Raw genomic sequence first — 24,064 nt, 5'->3', positions numbered from 1 at the left:
TTCCTCTTCTCTTCCTCCTCTTCCTCCTCCTTTTCCTACTTCTTTGTCATGTACCTTTAGTAAAAAGAAAACCACCTGGCATTCTCTTTTTTTTCTGGTTTTCTATTTCTAAAAGTTTTACACAAGGAAGATGATTCAAGCAGAAGTAAGTCTGGGCTGCCTAAACTATGAACAATACAGTTTTTTTCTATTTTCCTTCCTTAAATTTAGATATTTATTTATTATTTGCATTTCTGTGTTCTGAACTTAGTATGCTTTCTACATAAATGTTCTACCATTTCTCACTGAACCATAACTCTAGCCCTTTTTGTTTTAGTTGTCTTTCAGGTAGAGTCCTCTATTTTTGCCCAGAACCAGGCCCAGAACAAAGGCCTCATATCTAAAATATATCAACAGCTCAAAAAATTGAATCACTCCAAAACTAATCTCCAAAGAAGCAACCATCCCATTAAAAGATGGGCCAAAGACTTAAAGAGAGTCTTCTCTGAAGAAGAAATAAAAATGGCCTATAGACACATGAAGAAATGCTCAACATCTCTGGTCATAAAAGAAATGCAAATCAAAACAACTCTAAGATTCCACCTCACTCCAGTTAGAATGGCCAGGATCAGGAAAACGAATAACAACAGATGCTGGAGGGGATGTGGCCAGGAGGGATCACTACTACACTGTTGGTGGGAGTGCAAACTCGTTCAACCACTATGGAAAGCAGCGGGGCAGTGCCTCAAAAGGCTAAACATAGAACTCCCCTATGACCCAGCAATTCCACTACTTGGCATTTACCCAATCATCCAGAAACTAGGACATACTAAATCCACCAACACAACAATGTTCATTGCAGCACTATTTACCATAGCAAAGATATGGAACCAACCCAGATGTCCCTCAGTTGATGAGTGGATCAACAAGATGTGGTATTTGTACACAATGGAATTCTATGGTGCTGTCAGAAAGAATGGCATCGCCCCATTTGTTAGGAAATGGAAAGACTTGGAAATAATCATATTAAGTGAAGTAAGCCAGACTCAAAGGAACATAGGTTCAATGGTTTCCCTCATTTGGCATAATCAGTAGAAACCTTGGGCTCTCATTGCAGAGATCTGCAATAGAACAAAACCTAGATACATAAGGCCATAGAGTATGATGCTAAATGAAAGGGCATTTAGGATATAGAAACAAATGAGTGAGGGGCCGGGAGTTTGGCCTAGTGGTTAAAGTGCTTGCCTAGCATGCATGACGACCCGGGTTCGATTCCTCGGTACCACATACATAGAAAAAAAGCCGGAAGTGGTGTTGAGGCTCAAGTGGTAGAGCTGTAGCCTTGAGAAAGTCCAAGGACAATGCTCAGGCCCTGAGCTCAAGCCCAGGACTGGCAGAAAAAAAAAAAAAAGAAACAAATGAGTGATTGTTGTCCCTAATGTACTATGTTATCTCTCATCTCTTTTGCTGTCCCTTGGTTATCTCATACTGTTACAGTATCTCACTTTGTTACCTGATATATTGGATATATTTGTATTTGGTTATTTGAAATTGCATAGGGAAAGGAGGAAAACAAGATGAGAGGTGGGGGTGGGGAGGAGGGAAATGGGGACCAAGACATGAGAAAGGGTATCAATGTATGTGAATTAATGCACCTTCTATCTGGTGAATATAATGTAACCCTTCTATTAATTACAATAAAAATATATGAAAAAAATAAATCTATATATGTTTATAAATATATATTTTTATATTAAATATATTTATATTTATAATATATAATGATCTAATGATATTAGTATCAAGGCATTCTATAGATAATGAATCCATTTACTCTTTGGGTGTCACTCCATCCTTCACTTTCCCCCTGTTGGCCCTTCCAATTGCTGCCTACAAGCTACATAGTTCATCTTCTATATAGTGTACCCTGACTTGGATGGCTGCGTTCATTCACCTTGCCTCCCTCCTGTTTTGCAAGCCCTACCCCACCCCACCCCCCAGCCTCAAATTTTGATCCTCTGCCTATGCCTACAATTTAGTTGGGATGGAGACATATGCCACCATCCACGCTCAATTTACGTACTGAGATGGGATCTCACTAGCTTTTTACATCAACCCACCACAAACAGCTAGGATCACAGGTCTGGCCAAACCATCCAGCTCAACTGTAGGATTCTGACACAAAACTGACAGCTCATAATTCACCAAATAGACTTATTTAAAGAACCTATCACTATTTATTCTCAGCCTTAGGTCTTGAGAACTATCTATTGGCATAGAAGTATGATGACTTGAATATTAAGAGATTAAATTTAATGCTAAGGAAAAATGACTTTCTTTCTTCATCATACACAAAGGGCAGCAAAATCTTCACATAGGCATGGAGCTAGAATGGTTCTCATGGCATCGTCTTGTATCTGCTTCTGCGCTGTGAACTTCTCACCAGACATAGCTGAGCGTCCCACACTTCTGTTACCAGATGAAGCCATTGACTTCTAAAATCTAGACGAGAACTTTTAGACCACAGGGTCTAGAGAGAACCTCCCTCACCCTCTCAAATCAAAATGCACACCCAAACATCCCACCCACGGCATCCATTTCACAGTGTCCTACTTGATGTCACAATTTGTCATCATTTTCTGGTTCTATTTACCCTTTGCTTTCATTGTCTCAGATTCTGCAACCATGCATGCAGCCACCTGCAGATAAAAAGAATTCTTGAAAAACATTGTGCCTGTACTGAATTTATATAGACTTTCTTTTTTACTTATTTTATTTATTCTATCTTTTTTTTCCTACATGGAACAACGATCTACACAGCACTTATGTCATCAGAGGTTTTTTATTAGTAGTAGTAGTAGTAGTAGTAACATAGAGATGACTTGCAGTGTGTGTGTAGATGCCTCAAGGGTCTCTGCAAACATGACAGCATTTTATATAGGGGACCAATGTCTCCATGGACTTTCATAGTCACAGGTTCCTGGACCCTACCCTTCGTGGGCATCAAGAAGCAACCATTTGAACCTGCTTATTGCTTGTCTCCCCTAAAGTACTCTAAACCAGCAGGAACTACAATGAACTCACTGCTGCCAGCACAGGACCTGGCACACAGAGGTGCTGGGTAAAGTAATTGCTGACTGAATCTAGTCATAACTCAAAGGGGCAGGGAAACATGTTTATGCCAAGTGTCATTTGATTGCTTATAATATCCTTCTCAGGCCCAGCTTTATGGAATTTCAACTGAAAAACAAAAGCTCGTAGATTTATTGAATTTTGAATGTCATTTGTAGTTGTCCTGGCAAAGCTAGACCAAATGATTTCAGGGAGTTTATATGGGCTTCAGGCCAGACACCAGACACTCCTCAGTTCTACAAGTTAGCGCTATCTTCCTTCAATAGTCATGTATTTCTTTTTTTTTTTTTGCCAGTTCTGGGCTTGAGCTCAGGGCCTGAGCACTGTCCTTGGACTTTCTCAAGGTTAGAGCTCTACCACTTGAGCCTCAGCACCACTTCCAGCTTTTTTTCTATGTATGTGGTACCGAGGAATCGAACTCGGGTCTTTGTGCATGCTAGGCAAGCACTCTACCACTAGGCCAAACTCCCGGCCCCAATAGTCATGTATTTCTATCCATTGGATCTAAGTTGGGGTTATAAACCAGGAGAGATAGTTTTTTGTTCTTAACTGGCTGATATCAGAGTTGGGGAACTTTCCTTTGGGGGGTGCTTTCCTTTCTAGGTGGAAGACCCTTGGAACTATTGGTTCAAGTGATAGACCCTAGTCCCATATCCCATGTCATCTCCATGCAATTAATATGTTCAGAGACTGTGGCTTAGTTCTTCACCTTCTTCCTCTACTCAGTCTAGCACAAGCACTATACCTGTTCAAATTTTCTAAGAATGAATAGAGATTCATAACTCCTTGAGCTCTAGTTAGTACTAGATAAAACTCACTTGCAATTTGAAATATATTTTCATATGTTTCAGCATGAAAGGCCAAGAAAGGTTTGCTCTGCTGTTACATCTGGCCGAGCCTATTCCTCTACCAAACGGCAGATATGTTCACCCCTACCTGCCTGTACAACATGGAGGAGGCGAGTCCTTTGATCCAAGTATTGATTTCCCAAGATACTTTCTTTGTATGTCTCTGTACTTCAGTGGGCAAAGCCTGCTTTGGCCCTTTCTATTAACTTTGAGGAAAGAGGCATCTCAGTCTCAAAGAATGAACTCAGGGACTAGAACTAGGAATAGAGATTTGTAGTTACGACCTATTTAAGGATAAAGTACAGTATAGGTACATTATGTGCATGTATGGAAATAACACAATGAAACTCTTCATTTAGTGCAATTAAAAAGGGATAAGCTAGAGATTGAATGAATATGCCGGCTTATTATGTAGGATCAGTGCACTCACAGGACCCTTAAAAGCCACAGGAAAAGACGTGCAGAAAGAAGTATACTTGGAAGATGGAAAAACCCGGGCAATGAATAAGTCCTTCCCTGAGCTTCCTGATTAACCTTCAAGTAATCACTATACACTGTTTTAAATAACTAAATCTGTGACAATTTGTTATAGCATCATTTGGGGACTAATATTGTTTTCTCAGAAGACAGGCAAATTTGAAATAAATCATTTCCACTCTGTTCCTCATTTCCCCTCTGGCATAATACCAAGAACATGAGTGAACCAATGAATTCACCTTATCATTCTACAAGTAGTTGTTAAGTGTCAACTCTGTCCCTGGTGGGGAGCTGGATGCTAACTAAGTACAACAGAGAGAGAGAGAGAGAGAGAGAGAGAGAGAGAGAGAGAGAGAGAGAGAGAGAGAGAGAGAGAGAGAGAGAGGGAGGGAGGGAGGGAGGGAGGGAGGGAGGGAGGGAGAGAGGAACCTCTGTGAACTCCTAGAACTCTCAGTGTAGAAGAGGAATAGGCTTGGTCCAATTACCATAAATACATAATATTCATGAATGAATAATCATGAAGGGACATTAACAGGGAATCTATAGACTTTCATAGGGTTGGAGAAGTTTAAATACAACCACAGAAAGAAATGGATCTATTTGCAAGCTAAGATGAATAAAATGTTTTCATGCTTTCATGATTTGGCTCCCTTCCCCTGTGGTCCCCCAAGATGACCATTCTTCTTAGTCCCCCAGCTTAAACAGAGAGAAGAATGCCCCCCTAAATACTTCTTATATTCTATAAGAAATACTCAATTTGACCAGCTATAGAGATTTTTTTTAGAATACAATACGCCAACAAGAGCAACATCTTGGATTTTTTTTCCCTCTCTCTGTTTATTAAAACTGCATTTGTGGAAGGGGCACATTCACCATTTGGCGTCAGCTGTATAAATTTCAGGGCACTTCAATATGGTGCAAAAGGCCAGTTCCAGAAACTACCAGAGAGAAACAGCAGAAGTTATTCAATGTTTTCTTATGTGTTGGTGAAAGTTCTTTAGTACTTCTGTAGCGAAAGTACTTTTTATATTCTTCATGCAACTTCATTTTCAAAACACTCCAATGGGGTTAGTAATAAATTTTCTTTTCAGTAAAAGTCATTTATTCCAACCTTTCACTTTACTACGGAGGTAAAGGGCTGAGGAGAGAGAGAGTTGGTCTTATAAATGGAAGCAAAAAGAAATGTCAACAAATATTCTAAACTGGGCACCAGTGGCTCACCTTTGTAATCCTAATCACTCAGAAGGCTGAGATCTAAGGATCAATGGTTCAAAGTCAGCTGGAGAAGGATAGGTTGCGAGACTCTTATCTCCAATTAATGACCAGAAAACTGGAACTGGTGCTGTGGTTCAAAGTGTTAGAGCATTAGCCTTGAACAAAAGACCCCAGGAACAGAACCCTTGCCGTGAGTCCAAGCCCCATAACCAACAAAATAAAACTGAAATAAAAATATTTATACATATGTGAAGTGAATTCCCAAAGAAACAAAGGTTCATAGAGTTTCAAGCTAGAAGAAGCATGGTTAGACAAGCCTGCAACAAGAAGAGCAGAAGAACAAGCCAGCTAGTGGGATAAAGTAAACAAACTTTATTTTGCTTTCCTTATAGAAGCTTGCAGGTAAGTGAGTGTGTGTGTGTGTGTGTGTGTGTGTGTGTTTATCCTGCCAATGTATTTTTGGTGCTTACAAAAGATCACAAAGCTTCTCCTTGGACTGAACCCAGGCACTGGGAGTGTATGTGCAGACCATGGCACACAGCAAAATCCAGCTGCCAAAGTTGTGAATACCTTCCTCACCCACATACTACCAGCTCTCCTACTGGCCCAAATATCCACTTATGCTCTTTGTAAAGCATTTTTATAATATTTTAGAGCAATTTTAACTTCATAACAAGTTTAACTGGCTCTGTGGCTCAAATGGAAGAGTGCTAGCCTTGAATAAAAAGGAGCTCAGGGACAAGTCCTAGGCCTAGAGTTCAAGCCCCAGGACCAGACAAACAAAATCAGGATAAATGAATACCAAAAACATTTTGGAGCTAGGCATGATGATACATACATATAATATCAGCATTCGGAGGTTGAAGAAGGAAGGATATGAGTTTGAGGCCAGCCTCGGACACAACAAAACTTTGTCTCTAAAAAACAAAACAAGGCCAGAAAAAAAGAGGAGTATTTGGAGCATTATAAGGTTGGTCTAGTCTCTTCTCTTAATTTTCCTGTTTAGGGAGAGCCATCTTGGAATCTACTTTCTAGATTTCAGTGACCCATGTCCAACTCTGATTCTTCCAGAATTCTCTTTGCAAAACATGAGTCGCCTACCCTTGTAGTCCTGTTTTACCACCCAGAGTCACATAGCATTGTAGTTTTCTTTTGCTAATAAGAAAACCAAGGCAACTATCGTATGCTGACAAATTGTCAGTTTTCAAACACTTGGTGAAATGAACCAGTGAATGAGTCAAGGAAAGAGTCAACATTGCTGTCTTGTCATCATTGTCCTCCTCACTACTTTGTACCCAGCACTGAAACGTGATGGTAGGTTGCTTTATGATTATCCAGTCCTGAACTCTTTCTACCACAGCCAAGATTTTTTTTTTAAAAAATCATGCAACTCCAGCATGGACTTAACTAGACCAAGGGACAAGAGGAGACATGGTGTCCCCTGAGCATAGCATCCAAGCACTATATTTCCAACATTCTCTCACATATTGGCACTATGTCCTAAGCCTCCCCTCCACCCAGCCCTGAAAAGACTGGAGTTTCTGTATACAAGCAAAGGTCCACCTATTTCATACCGGATTGAAGCACCATTTGTTGGAGCAAAAGCCCAGGGCAAGACCACCCCAGAAGGTGGCAAAGGAAGGCACTTTCATCATGTGCCACCAATATGCCTAGATGAAAAGCTGCCTTTGAGTCCATCATTGCAAAAAACCCACAGCCCTCCTACCTAGCCTCGTTCAATTAAAATTTCCACTGAGGGTTTAAAAAAAAATCTTGCCTCTTATACATCTCCTAGGATTCAAGGAAGAAAGAGATGATGCAAAATCTGAAAGGCGCATCAGTTAGCAGCCTGAGCATCCATCACCCCTGCTCCCTGCACCCCTCTTCACTGTCAGGACTCCCCACCATGACTCATAGCCCACAACTTCCCTGACCACCAGAGATCTGGCCATCAGCTTGTGGGGTTGACAACAAAGCCTGGTATAGAAAGATGAGACTGTCTGTTGGGTGATGCAATCCTTCCTCCTGAGCCTTGGAGAATCATCATGTTCACAAGCCAGCCTCAGCCCCAGCCTGGCACAATCTCTCTCTCTCAGAGAATAAAGTCTTCCTTTCTCCGAGCTTGTCTTTGGTCAGCAAGATAAAGACAACTAGAAATTCAAGGCCTTTGTCACTCTTGCCCCTACTTTGTATACCAAGACTTCCAATGGATTCCTTAGAAATCTGATGATTCAGATCACATACACTGTAGATGGTGGGGAAGGGGGGGGGGTGATGGTGGACCCAGGTGAGCCAAAACTTAATTTGTTACTTGTTTTGCTTCTGCATTTCTCAATAAGCTTTACAGGCTGGCTCTGCATCCCTGGGTCTTACCAATCTCTAGGTTTATCTCTAATCCCTGACACATCAGCACTCCAGATCCTTAAAGCCACCAGCGTAGATACTATCTTCTGCTAACCAGTGAGAAAACAGAGAAAGAAAACAAGGTAGACTCTGACCCTACAGCTTTCACATAAAAGAAGGACTATCAGAACTGGGACTAAATCTTGAATTGAGGGCCTTGTGCTTGGATATTGCAGGGGATGGAAACTTGATCTCCTCCCAATCAATACCAGAATAGGTTTAAACGAATTCATTTCAGCCTAGTGGGAGGATACCATCATTCAGGTTCTTAATGTCAAATAGGTCAGAGAAGTTCCTCCATAGGCTGACCAGAAGTAAAGACACCCATTCCTGGCCCCCCCTCCCAGCCTCTGTGGTTGGAGAAATGCCTCAATCCCTGCAGTCTTGGCATTTTAAATCACAGCTTCTCTAGGCTTCTGGCTGTCTCCGAGGACTCCGTTAGTGGTTTGGCAGCATGCATTTGTGTAAGTAGAAGTCTGGTGATTGGAAAACCAGGCTGCTTCTGTTGTTAGGACAGAGTAAGGAACACTTCCAGCCAACGTTAGCTCTGGCAATGATTGTCCCCCTGGAGTTCAATTTATGTTTGGTTGAACAACATTCCAGCCATTTTAAATGCAAAACCACTACAGTGGAGAAGGAGTGTTGGGTTCCTTTCACTTCAGCCAAATGAATCAATTGGGGACTTTGGAACACTTGAGTGTCCTGTAGTTTTCAAACCCAGGTCCACTTCCATTTATCTCAAAAGAGTTCATGGAAGATGGTCAGTAAACCCCAAGAGGATGGGTTCTTTCTCGAGGAGTTCACATTGATCACCACCACACAGCATCACCTGGTAACTTCTATTCAATGATTTCCAGTGTACTGGCAGCTCACCTGGGTGCAAACAGGAGAGAAGACTTGGCTGGTGGTAAATGGCTGCTCTGCCCTGAGCAAACATTGCTTGGCCTGGCTCTCTGCCACTAGGGGGTGCACTGCCTGCTTCCAGATGGTGCTCAGTCTCCTCTCTGGACAACCCAGTAGTAAACAGAACAGAATGGACAAATGTCCTCAGCCCTTATGAAAATGAGACAGAGTGCCCAATGAACAAAAGTATTCAGCAGCAATGAGCAGAAAGGATTGTCTATGCTGTACTTACCCCACTATAGACTCTTAACAAGTCACACAAGGCAAGGTTCTCACTTTAGTTGACATCATGTTGTAAATCACACATTTTTTTTCCATACATCCTTCTTCAGCCAACTTAAGTAAGCACCTATTATAAAATGTCAGGCATGTTTCAAGGTGCTGAGATACAATGGTGATGAAAACTAACTCCTTTTCCTTGAGGCACTTGAAATCTATTGAGAGAACTTATGGTTCCTTCTGATGTTCCTTCTCAGGGTGGGTTTATAAGGATTATTAATCTCAAATGATCAATAAACATAGAATCCAAGATGTCATGATGAAGTAAGTCTGAAAGATGTGAAAATTAACTCTATGCAAAATGTATCATAGATGTGCAAAGTCTTGCAACAAAAGAAGCTATTATTAAATAGCATTTTATAAAGTTGTTTGCCCACAGAACCCTTCTTTTCTTTTTTATATTTTTATACCATCTAGTAGCATTAATGCTCCATGGAATAGACTTTTAAACACACTTTTGTCTCTTGTTCAAAATGAATAAACATTGAATCTCATCATTATAGAGGAAAGGGTAAGAAACAAACGTAGAAGCCTGAAAAATATTGGGTTCTCTTCAGACTTTTGCTGGGGCATTGGCAGAAAATCCTCATTTCTTGTCTACGTCAGTTCTTTGCTGAGATATTTAAAGGATCCTAGAGATGAGAATGTAACCATGTTGCAGTGAGAGAATCTCAGCCACTCACTCCGTGGATCACTGAAGAAAACCCATTTCCTGTATTCTGGGTTGTTTTAAATACTATGATCGGCTAGGATCATTAGTCAAACTGAGGTGTGAGTCTGCTTAATGGTGATCCAGGAACACTAGCTTTCTACCCAGATTATCTTCTCTTCAGAAATTAGGAAAATATTTCTGTATCCCATACTTCAGTCATTAACCCTTCTTCACACACACACCACCCAGAGGCCAGTTCTCAATATTGTGTTACTGCCTCTATCACTTTAGCATAACTCGCTCACTGTGAGCCTGACTCACTGTAAAACCCAGAGTATTCTAGTTCTTGACACGGGGACTGTATCTTATAGACTTGCCACATGCATTTGAACTGTTTGTTGACCCCCTACTTGCTGTTTCCAAGACCTAGATTTCTCCTGTCTTTCCTAAGTATTATTCTTGTTGTCATAAAGCACGGTTTTTTTAATCTTAGCCCTGTAGCATTGCAGGCCTCTTCTCTCTACCTAGACTAGTTTCAGAGGGAATGACTTATAGGACCTAGGTGAAGAATAAGACCAGCTGTTTCTATAAAGGGTATCCTAAGTAGACTTGGAAACTCATGATTTCTCAAAGACTCAACTCCTATTTGCCATACTTAGGGTTTATCTTTGATATAGCTGTCAGGGTATAGATGTATTCATATTTGCGTACACACAGAATGTACAGATGTAAGTGCATATAGATTTGTGTATATGTATGAATGTGTAATATACATGAGCTATGGAGTATTATAATTTGAAATGTGGGCCAGGGTTTGAATCCTAGCTTTGTCATTTATGGTTAATCTCTTGCCAGTTCTGGGGCTTGAACTTGGGCTTTCTCAAGGCTAGTGCTCTACCACTTGAGTCACAGCACCACTTCTGGCTTTTTCTGTATATGTAGTACCAAGGAATCGAACCCAGGGCTTCATGCATGCGAGGCATGCATTCTACCACTAGGCCATGCTCCTGACCCCTTATGGCTAGTTTTCTTTGCCAAGTTGGTTCTAATGTAGCCCTATCACCTTCCAATCTGTAGACTGAGGATAATTGTGTGCATAACCTAACTATATTAGATGTATTGAATGAGTAATCTACTTAAAATATTTATCATATCACCTGACAGAAAAGGAATGCTCAGGAAATTAGTCTTCTATTCTCCTATCTCCTGCTTTTTTTCCACTAGAAAAAAATTTACAAGGAACTGAGAAACATTAATATATGGTTTTCTTATCTATATTATGATGGGACTTACCTAATCCTATTGAGGTTCACTTCACCAGCCCATGATCTCATTCTATTCACTCACTGTCTTGTTCTATTCTAACTCTGTCAGAAAAATATATCCTTATAGATTCATCCTATGCTTATTTCTGAAGACATTCCTCCTCCTCTGTTTTTGTCATTTATCTTCCCACTGGCTTCAGGAGCAGTGATCGTCCATATGCTGTGCCCTTAGTGTCTATATTTGCAATGGGGCCAGGGGCAGGTGCTCAGAGAGACTTGAAAGGCTGTGTTCAACAGAGTAGGTGATTCCTGCTCAATGATGTTCCAGTCCTAAATTTAAGACCACTTAAAATTCTGAAGATGAGATGTTGCTGATAACTGTCCACTTGTATTTCTAGGGTGGAGCCAGCCATATGTCCTCAGCTGAAAGAAGTTCCCTCTTCCTCATGTTCTAGCATGCAGAGCTGGAGGTGGTAGCTAATAATGAGGTGAGCCAACTTGAAGCTGCTGCCATGAATCCAGGGATGATGGGTATTTCTGTCAGATATTCCATTGCAAATGCATCACGCCTGTTCAGCATTCCTCCATCCTTGACTTCAGTTGTTGATCAATTGCCTTTGGTGGAAGGAAAATTTGGCTTTTGCTGGCACTGGTGAACCTAGAGATGAAGATGCTAGCACTAATTCTGAAAACTCTTGGCAAAGAGATTGTGTGTGGTATACCTAGATCTCAGCATAGTCCTGATGGAGTCTAACTCAGAAGATTTTGAACTGTAAAAGGTTAGGAGCCAGTGGAGTGATTTGCAAGATACTTGAGTTAAAAAAAAAAAAAACAACCTGGACTGAATGATAAGGGTATTGCTTGAAATTTACTGTTGTTATTCTACCCATTCCAGTTCTTTGGTTGATATATTTGTCGAGTTCTATTACCAAGTACACTTAAATACATTATTCAATTATTTTTCTAGTAACTGATGCTAACAAGAATAAGACTTATTCAGTTTCTATTCTCACATTCAAAATAGCCCAGAAGCAGCTGTTCTTCAAGGACTTCCAGCACCACAGTTGTTGAGGGTTATGGCAACTGGGAGTGTCTCCAACATTCTAGACTTTGAGTGTCATTGCCGTTGCCTAAGGATATGAAATATCTGTTTCTAAAGAGAAGCAGCATGAGGCAAGGTGTATCCTATTTCATGGTATAAGAGGAAGAGCTATGATCTGAATATGTTCAAATATTATGAGTTAGAAACTTAATCCTTATATTAAAAATGAATATGTTCATTGGATATTAAGACTTTAAGTCATAGAGGCAGCCTTCATGAATTGGTTAATTTATTCATAGATTAATGGACAAATAGAGGAAGTGGCATTAGGTTACTAAGCAAGCAAACTGCTTCCAGGTAGCTTGCTCTGTCTCACCTCCTGTTGTCCTCTAATATATTCTGTAGTAAGAAGGCCCTGCCCCAGATGCCAAGCAGATGCCAGTGGTATGCTTTTAGAGTGTAAGTCCCAGTATACTCTTGGGGCATAATTCCCACTATTCTCTTAGAGCATAATTCCTAGCTTCTAGGGCAACAAGCCAAATAAACCATTATTCCTAAATTCCCGAGTCCCGGGTATTTTGTTATAGCAACAGAAATCATATATAGATAGGCAGAATTACAGAAAATAGATTTAAACCTAAAAGCAAATGGAAATAACCCACATTTGTGTGGCAGAAACAATAAACAGAATGCTCTCAAAATGCTATGGGTGTGAACCTCTGGAGGGCACATTATCACTTATTCCCTTAATTCTTAGTTATCTAGATCTTAAACTATATATATATATGTATATATATGTATGTATATATATAAAGAGAGAGAATTTATATATATATATATATATATATATACTAGCTACTCAGGTGAATGAGATCTGAGAATCATGGTTAGCCAGTCCAGGCAGGATACTTCATGAGACTCTTTTTTGCCAGTCCTGGGCTTGAGCTCAGGGCCTGAGCACTGCCCTTGGACTTTCTCAAAGCTAGAGCTCTACCACTTGAGCCTCAGCACCACTTCCAGCGTTTTTCTATGTATGTGGTACTGAGGAATTGAACCCAGATCTTTGTGCATGCTAGGCAAGCACTCTACCACTAGGCCAAGCTCCCAGTCCCTTCATGAGACTCTTATCTCCAGTAAGTTACTCAAAAAAGCCAGAAGCAATTCTGTGGCTTAAATGGTAGAGCATGCAACTTGAGCAAAAGAAGCTTAGGGACAGTGTCCAGGCCTAGAGTTCAAGCCTTAGAACTAGAAATATATTTATAAATATATATATATACATTTATATATGCTATTTATATATTGCATATTTATATATATAAATAATATATGAATATCAATTATATATGGTATATAACTATATAATATAAATTATATATTAAACTACTTATTTGCAGATAATAGAAACAGGGAGAAAGAGAAAGAGAATGAGAATAGTTAGTACTGGCGACTCATGCCTAAAATCCCAGCTACTGCGAGGCTGAGATCCGGGGATAGCCAGCTGGCACAGGAATCTGGTGAGACTCTTATCTCCAATTAACCACCAAAAATTGGAAGTGGAGGTGTGGTTCAACTGGTAGCCTTGAGAAAAAAAAATTCAGGGACAGCACCCAAGGCCTAGATTCAAGCCACATGACCAGCACCAAAAAAATCCCAACCATGAAAGACAGGGTATAAATATTTGTAAAGACTAATACATGCACAGTATTTCTTCAGAGATTTTATGGTCATTTTTGCCTTCGCCTACATTGACACATACAATCCTGCCACTGTCTTTCCTCCTCTTGCAGTAGAGGCAATGTGTTCAGCATGAAAAAGGGGCAAATTCTGTGAGCATGGATCCACATTACAGCCCAGAAGGTCAGAGTATCTTTCCAGGTCACTAAGAAGCAGAAGACTTCCTGGATCTTGGGGAAGTGAGAATGTGAGAATGGCGAACCAAAAAGAATAAAACCAAGTCCAGTAGCAAAATGGACTTACAATTGTCACATGATCATTCGTTTGTGAAAGGCAGAGACTTAGTCTCCATCCTAAGAGATTTTGAAGTTATCTGGAATTTAACCAGGGCTTAAGTTAACTGGGGTCTGGAACTTAACATTTCATTGTCATTGATACTGAATGCAGGGCCTTGTACTTGCAAGGCAGGTGAATTACCACTTAAACCACACCCCCCCCAGTCCTAAGGAAACAAGATTGGTATATCTGTGAATGTGGGTGTTGATACACTGATAGTGGGGCTTGAGCTCAGGAGCTAGTCACTGTCCCCTAGTTTTTTCACTCAAGACTAGTGTTCTAATACTTGAAGCACAGCAGAACTTCCAGAAGTCAGAATCTCATAGACTTCCCTACCCAGGCTTTCCTTGAACCAGTACAAAAGGTAAAAGCTTGTACTGGTAGCTGGCTCAGTACTAGCATTTGAAGTCAGGGCCTCCTGCTTGCTAGACTGGCACTCTTCCCCTTGACCTCTGCATATAGCCCTGCTTTTTTAACTGGCTGCTTCCCACATAGGCATGAGCTATGATCCACCTAGCCTAGATTTCTGGTATCACAGGCACTTGTCATCACATCTACTTTCTTTTCTTGGAGATGGAGTCTCAAGGGCTTTTCTATCTAGACTGACCTTGACCTACAATCCTCCCAGTCTCAGCCCTCCACATAGTTATCAGACATCAAGTGCTGTGGCTAGGAATCAAGACTTTGTAACATCCCAGGTGGCTTCAATGACGATAGAGATACAGATGAGAATATGGACTTCTGAGATGGGCACACTGGAGTCCCAACCTAGATACTTTGTAACCTAGATCAAGTTACTTGACAGTAGTAGTTCTATGCCTGTGTCTTCATCTGTGAAATGTGAAATCATAACGCTAATGGGAGTAAAATAACACATGGAAAGGCATGAGAGGACTCAGAGGCACAATGCCTGGCTCAGAGCAAACTCTGAACAAACTTACAGCTGCTGTTGCTGTCACCATTCAAAATTAGGAAGGATACCTAAGAGCTAGTCCAGCTGAGCTGCTAAGTGCTCTTCTCTGGAAACAGAGTGCCTGCATTGGAATTCTCCATTATTTACCACATATGTAATTTGGGGCATATCACATCACTTCTCTTTCCATGTATAAAATGGGCATGCTATTGACCCTATACCACAGGACTGTTATAAGGACTGAATATGTTAAAGTAAGCACACAACCTAGCACCATATCAGGTACATGTGCCATGGCTATTCATCCATCTGCAGTGATCTTAGAGTGTAAATGAATCTTCCCCCAACTTCTCTGCCTCCCTGTTTAAAACAGCACACTGATCAAAAACAGCGCTCTAATCTAGATGAACACCTGATATGAACCATAGCACGATCACTGAAATTAGTTACAAAGATAGCAATAACGGAACACAGATGGAGTATTCTGCCAACCACTTTTCATTAACAACTCTTGTGTTCCTCCTCAAACCCATAGCAATGTATTGTTAATAAATACGATGAAACTGAGGCCCAAAGGATTCGTCTCTAATTCACCCAGGGCCAACTGGTAGGGCCAGGATTCAGATTCGGAAGTCTGCTTCCCAGATATTTCCACTTCACCAATTCCACTTCTTCTTAAGCAGTAAAGTGAGAGATGTAAACTCTCTAGAGTCAATATATGCATTGACAAGAATGAGGCTGGTAGCCAGGCGCTAGTGGCACACACCTATAATCCTAGTTACACAGGAGGCTGAGATCTCAGAATTGTGGTTCTAAGCCAGCCCAAACAGAAAAGTCCTGAGACTCTTATCTCCAAGTAACCACCAGAAAATTGGAAGTAGAGCTGTGGTTCAAAGTGATGGAGCACTAGCTCAGGGAAATTCCCTAGGCTCTGAGTTCCATCCCTGGGACTGATTATTAAAAAAAAAAAAAAGAGGGGCCGGGAGTTTGGCCTAGTGGTGGAGTGCTTGCCTAGCATGCACAAAGGCCCAGGTTCAATTCCTCAGTACCACATACATAGAAGAAGAAAAAAAAAGCCGGACATGGTGCTGTGGCACAAGTGGTGGAGCTCTAACCTTGAGAAAGTTCAAGGACAGTGCCCAGGCCCTGAGTTCAGTCTCCAGGACTGGCAAAAAAAAAAAGGGAAGAAAAAGGCTTTGTGCTAGGCATGGTGATTCATGTCTATACTGCTAGTTATGTGGGAGGTAGAGATCAAAAGGATTGTGGTGTGAGGCTAGCCTGGGCAAAAGTTAACCAGACTTCCATCTTCACAAACCAGGTATGATGATTCATGCCTGTGGTCCCAGCTCTATGGTACATTGTATGAACAGAAGGACTGAAGTCTCAATCAGTGTGCCTGTGTGTGTGTGTGTGTGTGTGTGTGTGTGTGTGTGTGTGTGTGTGTGTAAGAGAGAGGGGGGTCCTATATGAAAAACAACTAAAGCAAATGCTGGGGAAATGACTCAGATGGTAGAGTAGATATTGCAGTTATATGTAGATATTACCAAGAGAGAGGGAAGAAATAGTTTTCTTTAATTAATTCTGGGACTGCCCTTCACCTCCCATGGCTAAAGAGTATACATGCTGATGAATGAGACAGAACCAATCTGGAAAGGAGCAGGGATACATTATGTCGGAGGCAGACGTGAAATACCTCTTAATCCCCAGTGTCGCTCTTCTTGCAAAGAGACACATGATTTGAATTATATAAGTTGGCCATGGAATAAAGAAATATCCACTTCCCATGTCTAATCAGAGTGAGACCCATGACCCTGCGAACAGCTATCCTGGAAACTGGCTGGATTCTAGGTGGCTTAGCACCCGTTTCCTCAAAGGAATGGTTTCTCTTAGGGCCCACATGGTCCCACTGAAGCCATTGTCACTAATCTTTCTCAGCATCCACTCTCCCTCCACAGAGAAGAGCCCGTGACTAACCATCTTTAACTCAGCCTGAGCACTTGGAACAATCATAGGTTAATCAGACTTCTTTCCCAGTGCCAGGGTCTTTTAGTATTTGGCCCAAACACATCCAGCAGATCTGGCACAGTGGGATCTGTTTGCAGCTCGTTGCTAACAGTGCTGTTCAGAATCTCAGAGTCTCTCTCAGGAAACCCAACTGTCTGTCTGTGTTCTAAACACGGACATCCAACATAAGACTAGGGCAAGACCTGAAAATTTGCCTAAGTTCTTTTTGTGCGTAAATTTGGCTCATTATGCTAGTTCCCTCTCCTAGTTTTGTTGTGAAAATTTTAAACAGCTTGGTATTTCTCACAAATGCAATCAGGGCAAAACTTGGGATTGGGACCTAGGATAAGATAGAAGTCTCTTCAAAGACAAGTTTACTTTGGGTATTTCTCTCATCTAGGATGCAGCATTGGGTTGGGAGAGTTGGATGAGAATATTAAAAGGGGTGATATTGTTCAGGATGCCCTGTATTCATAAAGTGCTTGTACAATATTCAAAGATAATAAAACTATTTTTTAAAAAGAATTTGATGTGCAACCCCACCTACTTTGCTATCAAACTCTGTGAGCTCTTAAATACATCCCACAGGGTCATTGCAATCTAGAAAAATAAAAAGAAGTTAGATATAAAAAATAGAGTGTTCTATGCCAGACAGTGTGAAGTCTCCAGACAGCTCTAGTTCTCTGCTTTCCTTGAAGTGTTCTGTTTATAGATAGGGAGGCTATTTTTTTCTACAACCTTTACTTCTTTCTTATATTAAGTTTACAGCTTTGGTCCAGATCAATGAGCACTGACAAGGCGTGAATAGAGACAAGGCTTGAACCTGGTAGCCTTCCTGCCAACCATCTGTTACTCTCAGTATTCCAGCTGGCTTCTGGGTGTTTTTCTCTGTAATTCAGGAACTGGAAAAATAGAAATCCTGCATTTCTCTGTCCTTTAAAATAAATAAAAGGAAAGGAAAGCCAGGCACTTTTGACTCTGACTCTCAAATGTCTGTAGGCAGAAGGTGACAGGTCCTTACTGTGGCAAGAGGTGAGGACATTCCTCAGTTATCATGGAAATGATGCTTTTTTCAGTTTGCATACTCTCCAAATCAATTGTCACATCTAGAACTAGCTAGCCTCTGATGGAGGGAACAGAGACATTTGCTCTTCTATCATGATTGACCACACCTGGTAAAGGCAAATGAAGTCTTTCTTTCTTTCTTTCTTTCTTTCTTTCTTTCTTTCTTTCTTTCTTTCTTTCTTTTTTAACTTAAAACCTATTAGGTGTCCAGTCACCATTATCTCAGTCCTGCTGTGCCAATATAACACAGATGTAGGAAGATTAAATCAATCCCAAACTTGTGTCAATGATATTCCAAAGGCTTCCTCAGGACTTCTGACTAGTACTAAGAGATTTGCATGTTATCTTTATTTCTAGGTTTCCATGCTCAAAAATTCTTTGTCCATAGCTTATTGCCAACACAGCACCCAGCCTCCCCCTCAGTTTTCATCAAAAAATGCATGCTACAGGTCATACATGAGAATGAAGTATTATACCTAAGAGAAGGAATTTCCAGAGAGCTAGAGGTACCATTAGGTTCTAGGAAACATACAAGTTTAATTATAAGATGAAGCTTAAAAAAGTCCTATGTAGGCAAGGCACTGGTGGCTAACATCTGCAATCCTAGCTACTCAGGAGGCTGAGATTTGAGGAATGAAGTTCAAGGCCAAGGAGGAAAGTCCATGCAATTTTTATCTCCAATTAATCACCAAAAAACTAGAAGTGGAGCTCATAGTAGTAGAGTACTAGTCTTGAGCTCAAGAACAGTGCCCGAGTCCTGAATCCAAGCCCCAAAACCAAGTGGAAAAAAAAGGAAACAAAAAAAATCTGATATAGTGAATGCTTTAAAAAGTCCTGGTCAGCTAGGTTATGCCTTTAATCCTAGCTACTCAAGAGGAAGACATCTGGGGATCGTGGATCAAAACCAGCCTGGGCACTAAAGTCTGTAAAATTCTTTATCTCCAATTAACTACCAGAAAACCAAAAGTGGTGCTGTGGCTCAAGTGGTAGAGCACTAGCCTTGAGCTGAAGAGCTCAGGGACAGCACTCAGGTTCAGAGTTCAAGCCTCATGACTGACACACACAAGAAAGTCCTGTTCTACAAAGTGCCAGTGGCTACTTTGTATAATCCTAGCTACTCAGGAGGCTGAGATCTAAGAATCATGGTTCACACAGCCTGGCAGGAAAGTCTGTGAGATTTTTGTCTCCAATTAACCACCAGAAAATCGAGGAGAGGAACTGTGGTTCAAGGGATTGAGTGTTAGCCTTGAGCAAAATAGCTCAGGGACAGTACCCAAACCCTGAGTTCAAGCTGCAGGACTGTTACGCATAAAAAAAAAATGGTCTTGTTAGCCATTAGCACTGTTACCCCTTTGCAAGACTCTCTGTTGAGCAGCCAGCCTTCTACCTCCATTGCTCACTTTCATTCTCTCTTTTGCCCTACTCCTCTCAGGAATGGAGATCAAGAAAGCATATGCAGGCAGTAGGTATCAAACAGGTAGGGTGTGAGAACACAGGGCGGATCTAGCTCACCTCAGGCAAGCAGCTTCAAACATTTCTAAACACTGGATTCTACTAAGTGCCTCTGCAAAGACGACTGTGGCTGGCCAGTGTGCAGTTTTTCATCGTGCAAGTGAAGGCGTCACCGCAGTCAAGCAAAACAGAGCAGCTGTGGCCCTGAAGTGAAGCTAGCCAGGGTTGTCTCTCCTCTGCTTCCTATGGGTCCCGAAACCTTTGTAAGGTGACATGCTCATGTCACCACCAATCGGTGTGCCAGATGTGTATGAGTGAAAGTCAGCCATGTAATGGGTGAACGTGGGCTCCAAAATAAGACAGGTGGAGTCCACCTTGTACTCCGCAAATCTACCTATGCAGACGTTACTTCGTTACTTACATAATTACTTAATTACTTCTTGAAGCACTCTCACTATGTAGTCAACACTGGCTTTGAATAGGCAAACCTTATACCTCAGCCTCTAAGTACTGGATTACAGGCATATGCCACCATGCCCATCAACTATATATTTTTATTGTTGGAAGATATATATTTATGTGTGTATGTGTAAGTATATACATATATAAATTTATATCCAGAACTATTTCAACTTATCAAACTGAACCTCTGCACCCATTTAATACTAACTTCCTTTTCCCTTCTCCCTGTGGCCTGTGGTTATCACTATCTTTCTTTCGATCTCTGTGAACTGACTATTGTTAAGAACCACATGCAAATGGAATTGCACAATTAGTCATGTGTGTGTGTGTGTGTGTGTGTGTGTGTGTTTGCACATGCACATTATCCAATTGCATGCATGCAGCACATTTGGTTGGTTCACCAGTGGGCAGTTGGCTTGTTTCTACCTTTTGATTTAGAAGAATAATGCTACTGTGAATGCTGGAATGCAGATATTCAAGTCTGTGCCCACAGTTCTTACATGCATACATCACACAAAGAATTGCTAGATCAAATGGTAACAGTATGTTGAACTCTTTGAAAAACCATGCCTGTGTATCCTTGAACCAATTTTAGAACCTCTCCAAACTTCACCTATAAAACAGTGACAGCATTGAGAATAAAATAAGCACTTGTTCAGAATTTAAAAAAACAGTGATAGTGAAGCAACTAGGTTAATAATTAATCATCTAAATAATTAAATCACATGCATATAAAGCATGTGATTTAAAGCCTCTGTGCATCTTAAACCTTCATTGCCTGCTAGGTGGATAATCTTATCTTCTGGAACTGAAAGACTCAAGCAAAAATAATCACTAAAGGAACTCTCAGCTCCAAAAATTCATAGTCCCACCATGAAATTATCTTCCTCGTGAGATGCCAAGAGCTCCCAGAATATATGATAAGGGACACCTTCTTCATGACTCCCATAAAATCCACCCTGCCCAGAAGCTCAGATTCTACAGCTCTCTTCTTAGAATGTGCTAATACAACCCAGCCATCATTTGATTATCTTGCTACTCTTTCCCTCTTGCTTGCTTTCCACATTCCCTTTTTCAGCTGGTGGCTGCAGCCCTCTGAAGAATATCTGTGTTGCAAATTTTCTTCCCTAGTTGCATTTGGGTTCCTGCCTTACCAGCTAACTGTTGGAAATGACATTTGCAAAGTGATTCATAATAAGGCTTCATTTCCCAAGAGCCTCGGCTTTAAATGAGGGTTTCCTCTTAGGCCCAGTCACATTGGCAGCACCACTGCTATTTGGTGGAGTCAGTTAAAGTTGGGCTTCCACCTCACTGCTGTTTATCACTTGGCCTCATGTCTGATTCCTGACCTCCAACACATAGCACGTGTTCATGAGCAATAACACCATCCCAGTGGTGTTTACATTTCAGATTCTCTTTTTAGAAAAGTAACTTGAATCGAAATGCATCCAAGCTTTTCTTGATGGAACCAGATGCAGAATTCCAGCAGGGAGTGGACTTGTACGCTAACTACATGAAAAAATATTTTCCTTCTCTACTCTTTAGTTCACCAATTGGAATGTCCTTACTAAATACATGAAGCTGCTCCTCTGGCTCAGTCAGCAGCTTGGCTGACAACAAACCACATGCCCTGCCCAAAGCTTTTCCACAGCAAAAGGTAAAAGAGAATCTTAAATTAGCAAGAAATGAGTTTTTCAGACACTGGGCAGCCAAATTTGTTTTTCAGCTTTCATGGGTTGGATTGTCTCACCTGCTATGTTATGAAAACAGATGAGAAAAGCACGGGTCCACCAGGAGGAAAATCTGACCCACTGAATCCTGATGCTCTGAGAAGAATTCCAGGGTCCTCTGGAGTTGCTCTAAGACCACCACACCCTGGTGATCTGGTTCCAAAAGGCAAAGATAGAGTAGGGAGGAATCCTAAGGCCGAGTCCTCAATTTACCCCAGGGCAAGTGTGTAGGGTCATGGTTTAGACTTACGCCTGTTTTTCTTTTAGTATTGTCTTTGGGCTTATCCAGGGATAAATGCAAAAGAAACACTCTCACCATTGGACAGTAAATCACTAAAGAACATGGGAGGAGGAAGTTAGCTGTGGAAAGAAAGAATATATCCAAATAGATCTGTATCCAGGCTTTTTGTTGACACAGACAAGTCCTTTCACTTGTGTCTTCCTTCCCTACAGCATGCTATTGTATATACATATCACCACTAACCCCCTTCTCCAACAGTTGCAGTTCCTGGTAATCACCTGCAGCATCAGAGTACCCATAGCTCAGGTAAAGCATGAAGGACAAGCAGCCAGCAGCAGCCAGCATAGAAAGGAGGCACCAGAGGCTGATTGGTAGGCTGCTAGGAAAAGATGCTTCTCCCTTCTGTCAAACCTCTCTCTCACCTCCTGACTCCTCACCACCACCCCCAGCCATGTAACTAAGCAGCTGCTTTTCAATCTGCCAAACAGCCCTTCCAAGGCCTGCCATTCCCTGGGGTGCCCCCTTTGCTGACTCCAGGCTCCCAAGAATTCTGTGTTGTGTCCCAGCCCCATTTTTACCCCCACCCACTCAGTCCACTGGACCTAGGAATCATGGCTGGAAAGATGGCATGTGAAAAACAAAAACAAAAAACAAAAGAAACCAGAATGCTTTCAAAACAAGCACTGTGTGTATCCCCAGAAAGAACTTGCATTTCAACCTCTGGGCTTTCCTTCTTCCTAGGAAGGAAGTGCCTGGATCTTGTAGGCTGAGGATCTGATCAGAAAGGTTCTATCTGTGAAATTACACAGAGCAAGATTTCCCCAAGCTGAGCAACAAGCAAGCCCAGCTCTATTGAAGATTTCCCCAAGCTGAGCAATAAGCAAGCCCAGCTCTATTGCTTGCAGTTGCTACCTGCTCACCTCTGCAGGATTGTTTACCAGGGAAAACTTTTTATTTGCAAATCACCGCCACTTCACTCAAACTCAACCCCATCTCAATGTGACCTGGGATTTTTAAACTGAAAAAATAAGAATAATAATAATAAAAAAATAAGAGTGCAAATAAATATTGGAATTGATCTCCCTTTCCAAAGACAGTTTAGTCTCCTGTTAGGCATGCCTCCACGTCGCCTTCCTTTCCCAGGGCGGGCGACAAGGGCTGACTCCAGCACCACTCGCCAAGCCCCCAAGATGAGCCCTGGAGAAGTCACCTCCGCTTCCTCTGACACCCCCAGCTCTTTAAAACTGCCGGGTCCCGTCCCCATAAATCCCCCCTCATAGCTCCCAAAGAAGATGCCCTTGCAGGGGTGTCCTGAATGCCACTCACAGTACCTCTTGGCAAGGACGAGATGAGCAGGAGCTGCAGGAACACGAGCCCCAGCTGCGTCCAGCGGTCCAGCTCCATCTTTCCTGTCCCTGGGAGAGGAGGAGGGACAGGACGGAGGGAGGCCCGCGGCTGGCGGCTCTTACAGGGACCTCCCCAAACCCCAGCTGAGCGGGAGCTCGGGTTTCAGCCGGGCAGACTCCTCCATCGTCACCAGTGGGGAACCACCACCTTCAGCCACAGCGACGACGTCAGCCCCAAACTCTCAGCACTGCTTTAACCCTTGAGGGGCTCCGGGGAAGGGTGGCCCCGCGGAGCCCCCCACCGCCCACATACACACACCTTGGCGCCGCTGTGGCAGTCAGGATTGCAGCTGGGCACCCCTGACAGTTCAGAGAGATGCCCAGCAGGGCTCAGGGGCTTTCCCCGGTCCAGGAAGTGGAGGTGAGTGGACAGGGAGGATGGGGTGGACATGCCAAAAGCACCTGAGTGGAACAGAGGTAGATCAGTGAGGTGACTCTGCACTCTACCACCAGCCACCCCACCACTGCCGGAGCCTGGGGTGGGGGCTGGGATAGGAACTAGCTGTGCCTTCTCTAGATTGCACCCTGATTGAAAGAGTGGCCCTGGGTAGGGGGGAAAGGAGGACAAAGGAAACCCATCCTTGCC

The 24,064-nt window shown here is 42.1% G+C and overlaps 1 protein-coding gene across 1 annotated transcript in view; it reads right to left on the bottom strand.

The window, feature by feature from the left end:
- Pamr1 (peptidase domain containing associated with muscle regeneration 1) overlaps positions 1–23,497 on the bottom strand; it is a 77,470-nt gene extending 53,973 nt beyond the window's left edge. The window contains exon 1 of the mRNA XM_090348918.1: positions 23,404–23,497. Within this exon, the coding sequence (XP_090205044.1) occupies positions 23,404–23,476 (73 nt within the window). The 5' untranslated portion in view covers positions 23,477–23,497. The remainder of the gene's footprint in view (positions 1–23,403) is intronic.
- Positions 23,498–24,064: the final 567 nt, after the last annotated feature.

This window comes from Megascapheus bottae, chromosome 16 (assembly GCF_031878675.1).
Source record: "Megascapheus bottae isolate mThoBot1 chromosome 16, mThoBot2.hap1, whole genome shotgun sequence".
NCBI lineage: Eukaryota > Metazoa > Chordata > Mammalia > Rodentia > Geomyidae > Megascapheus > Megascapheus bottae.
The sequence above is the reverse complement of the archived record's forward strand: the minus strand, read 5'-3'. Positions and strand labels throughout refer to the sequence as shown.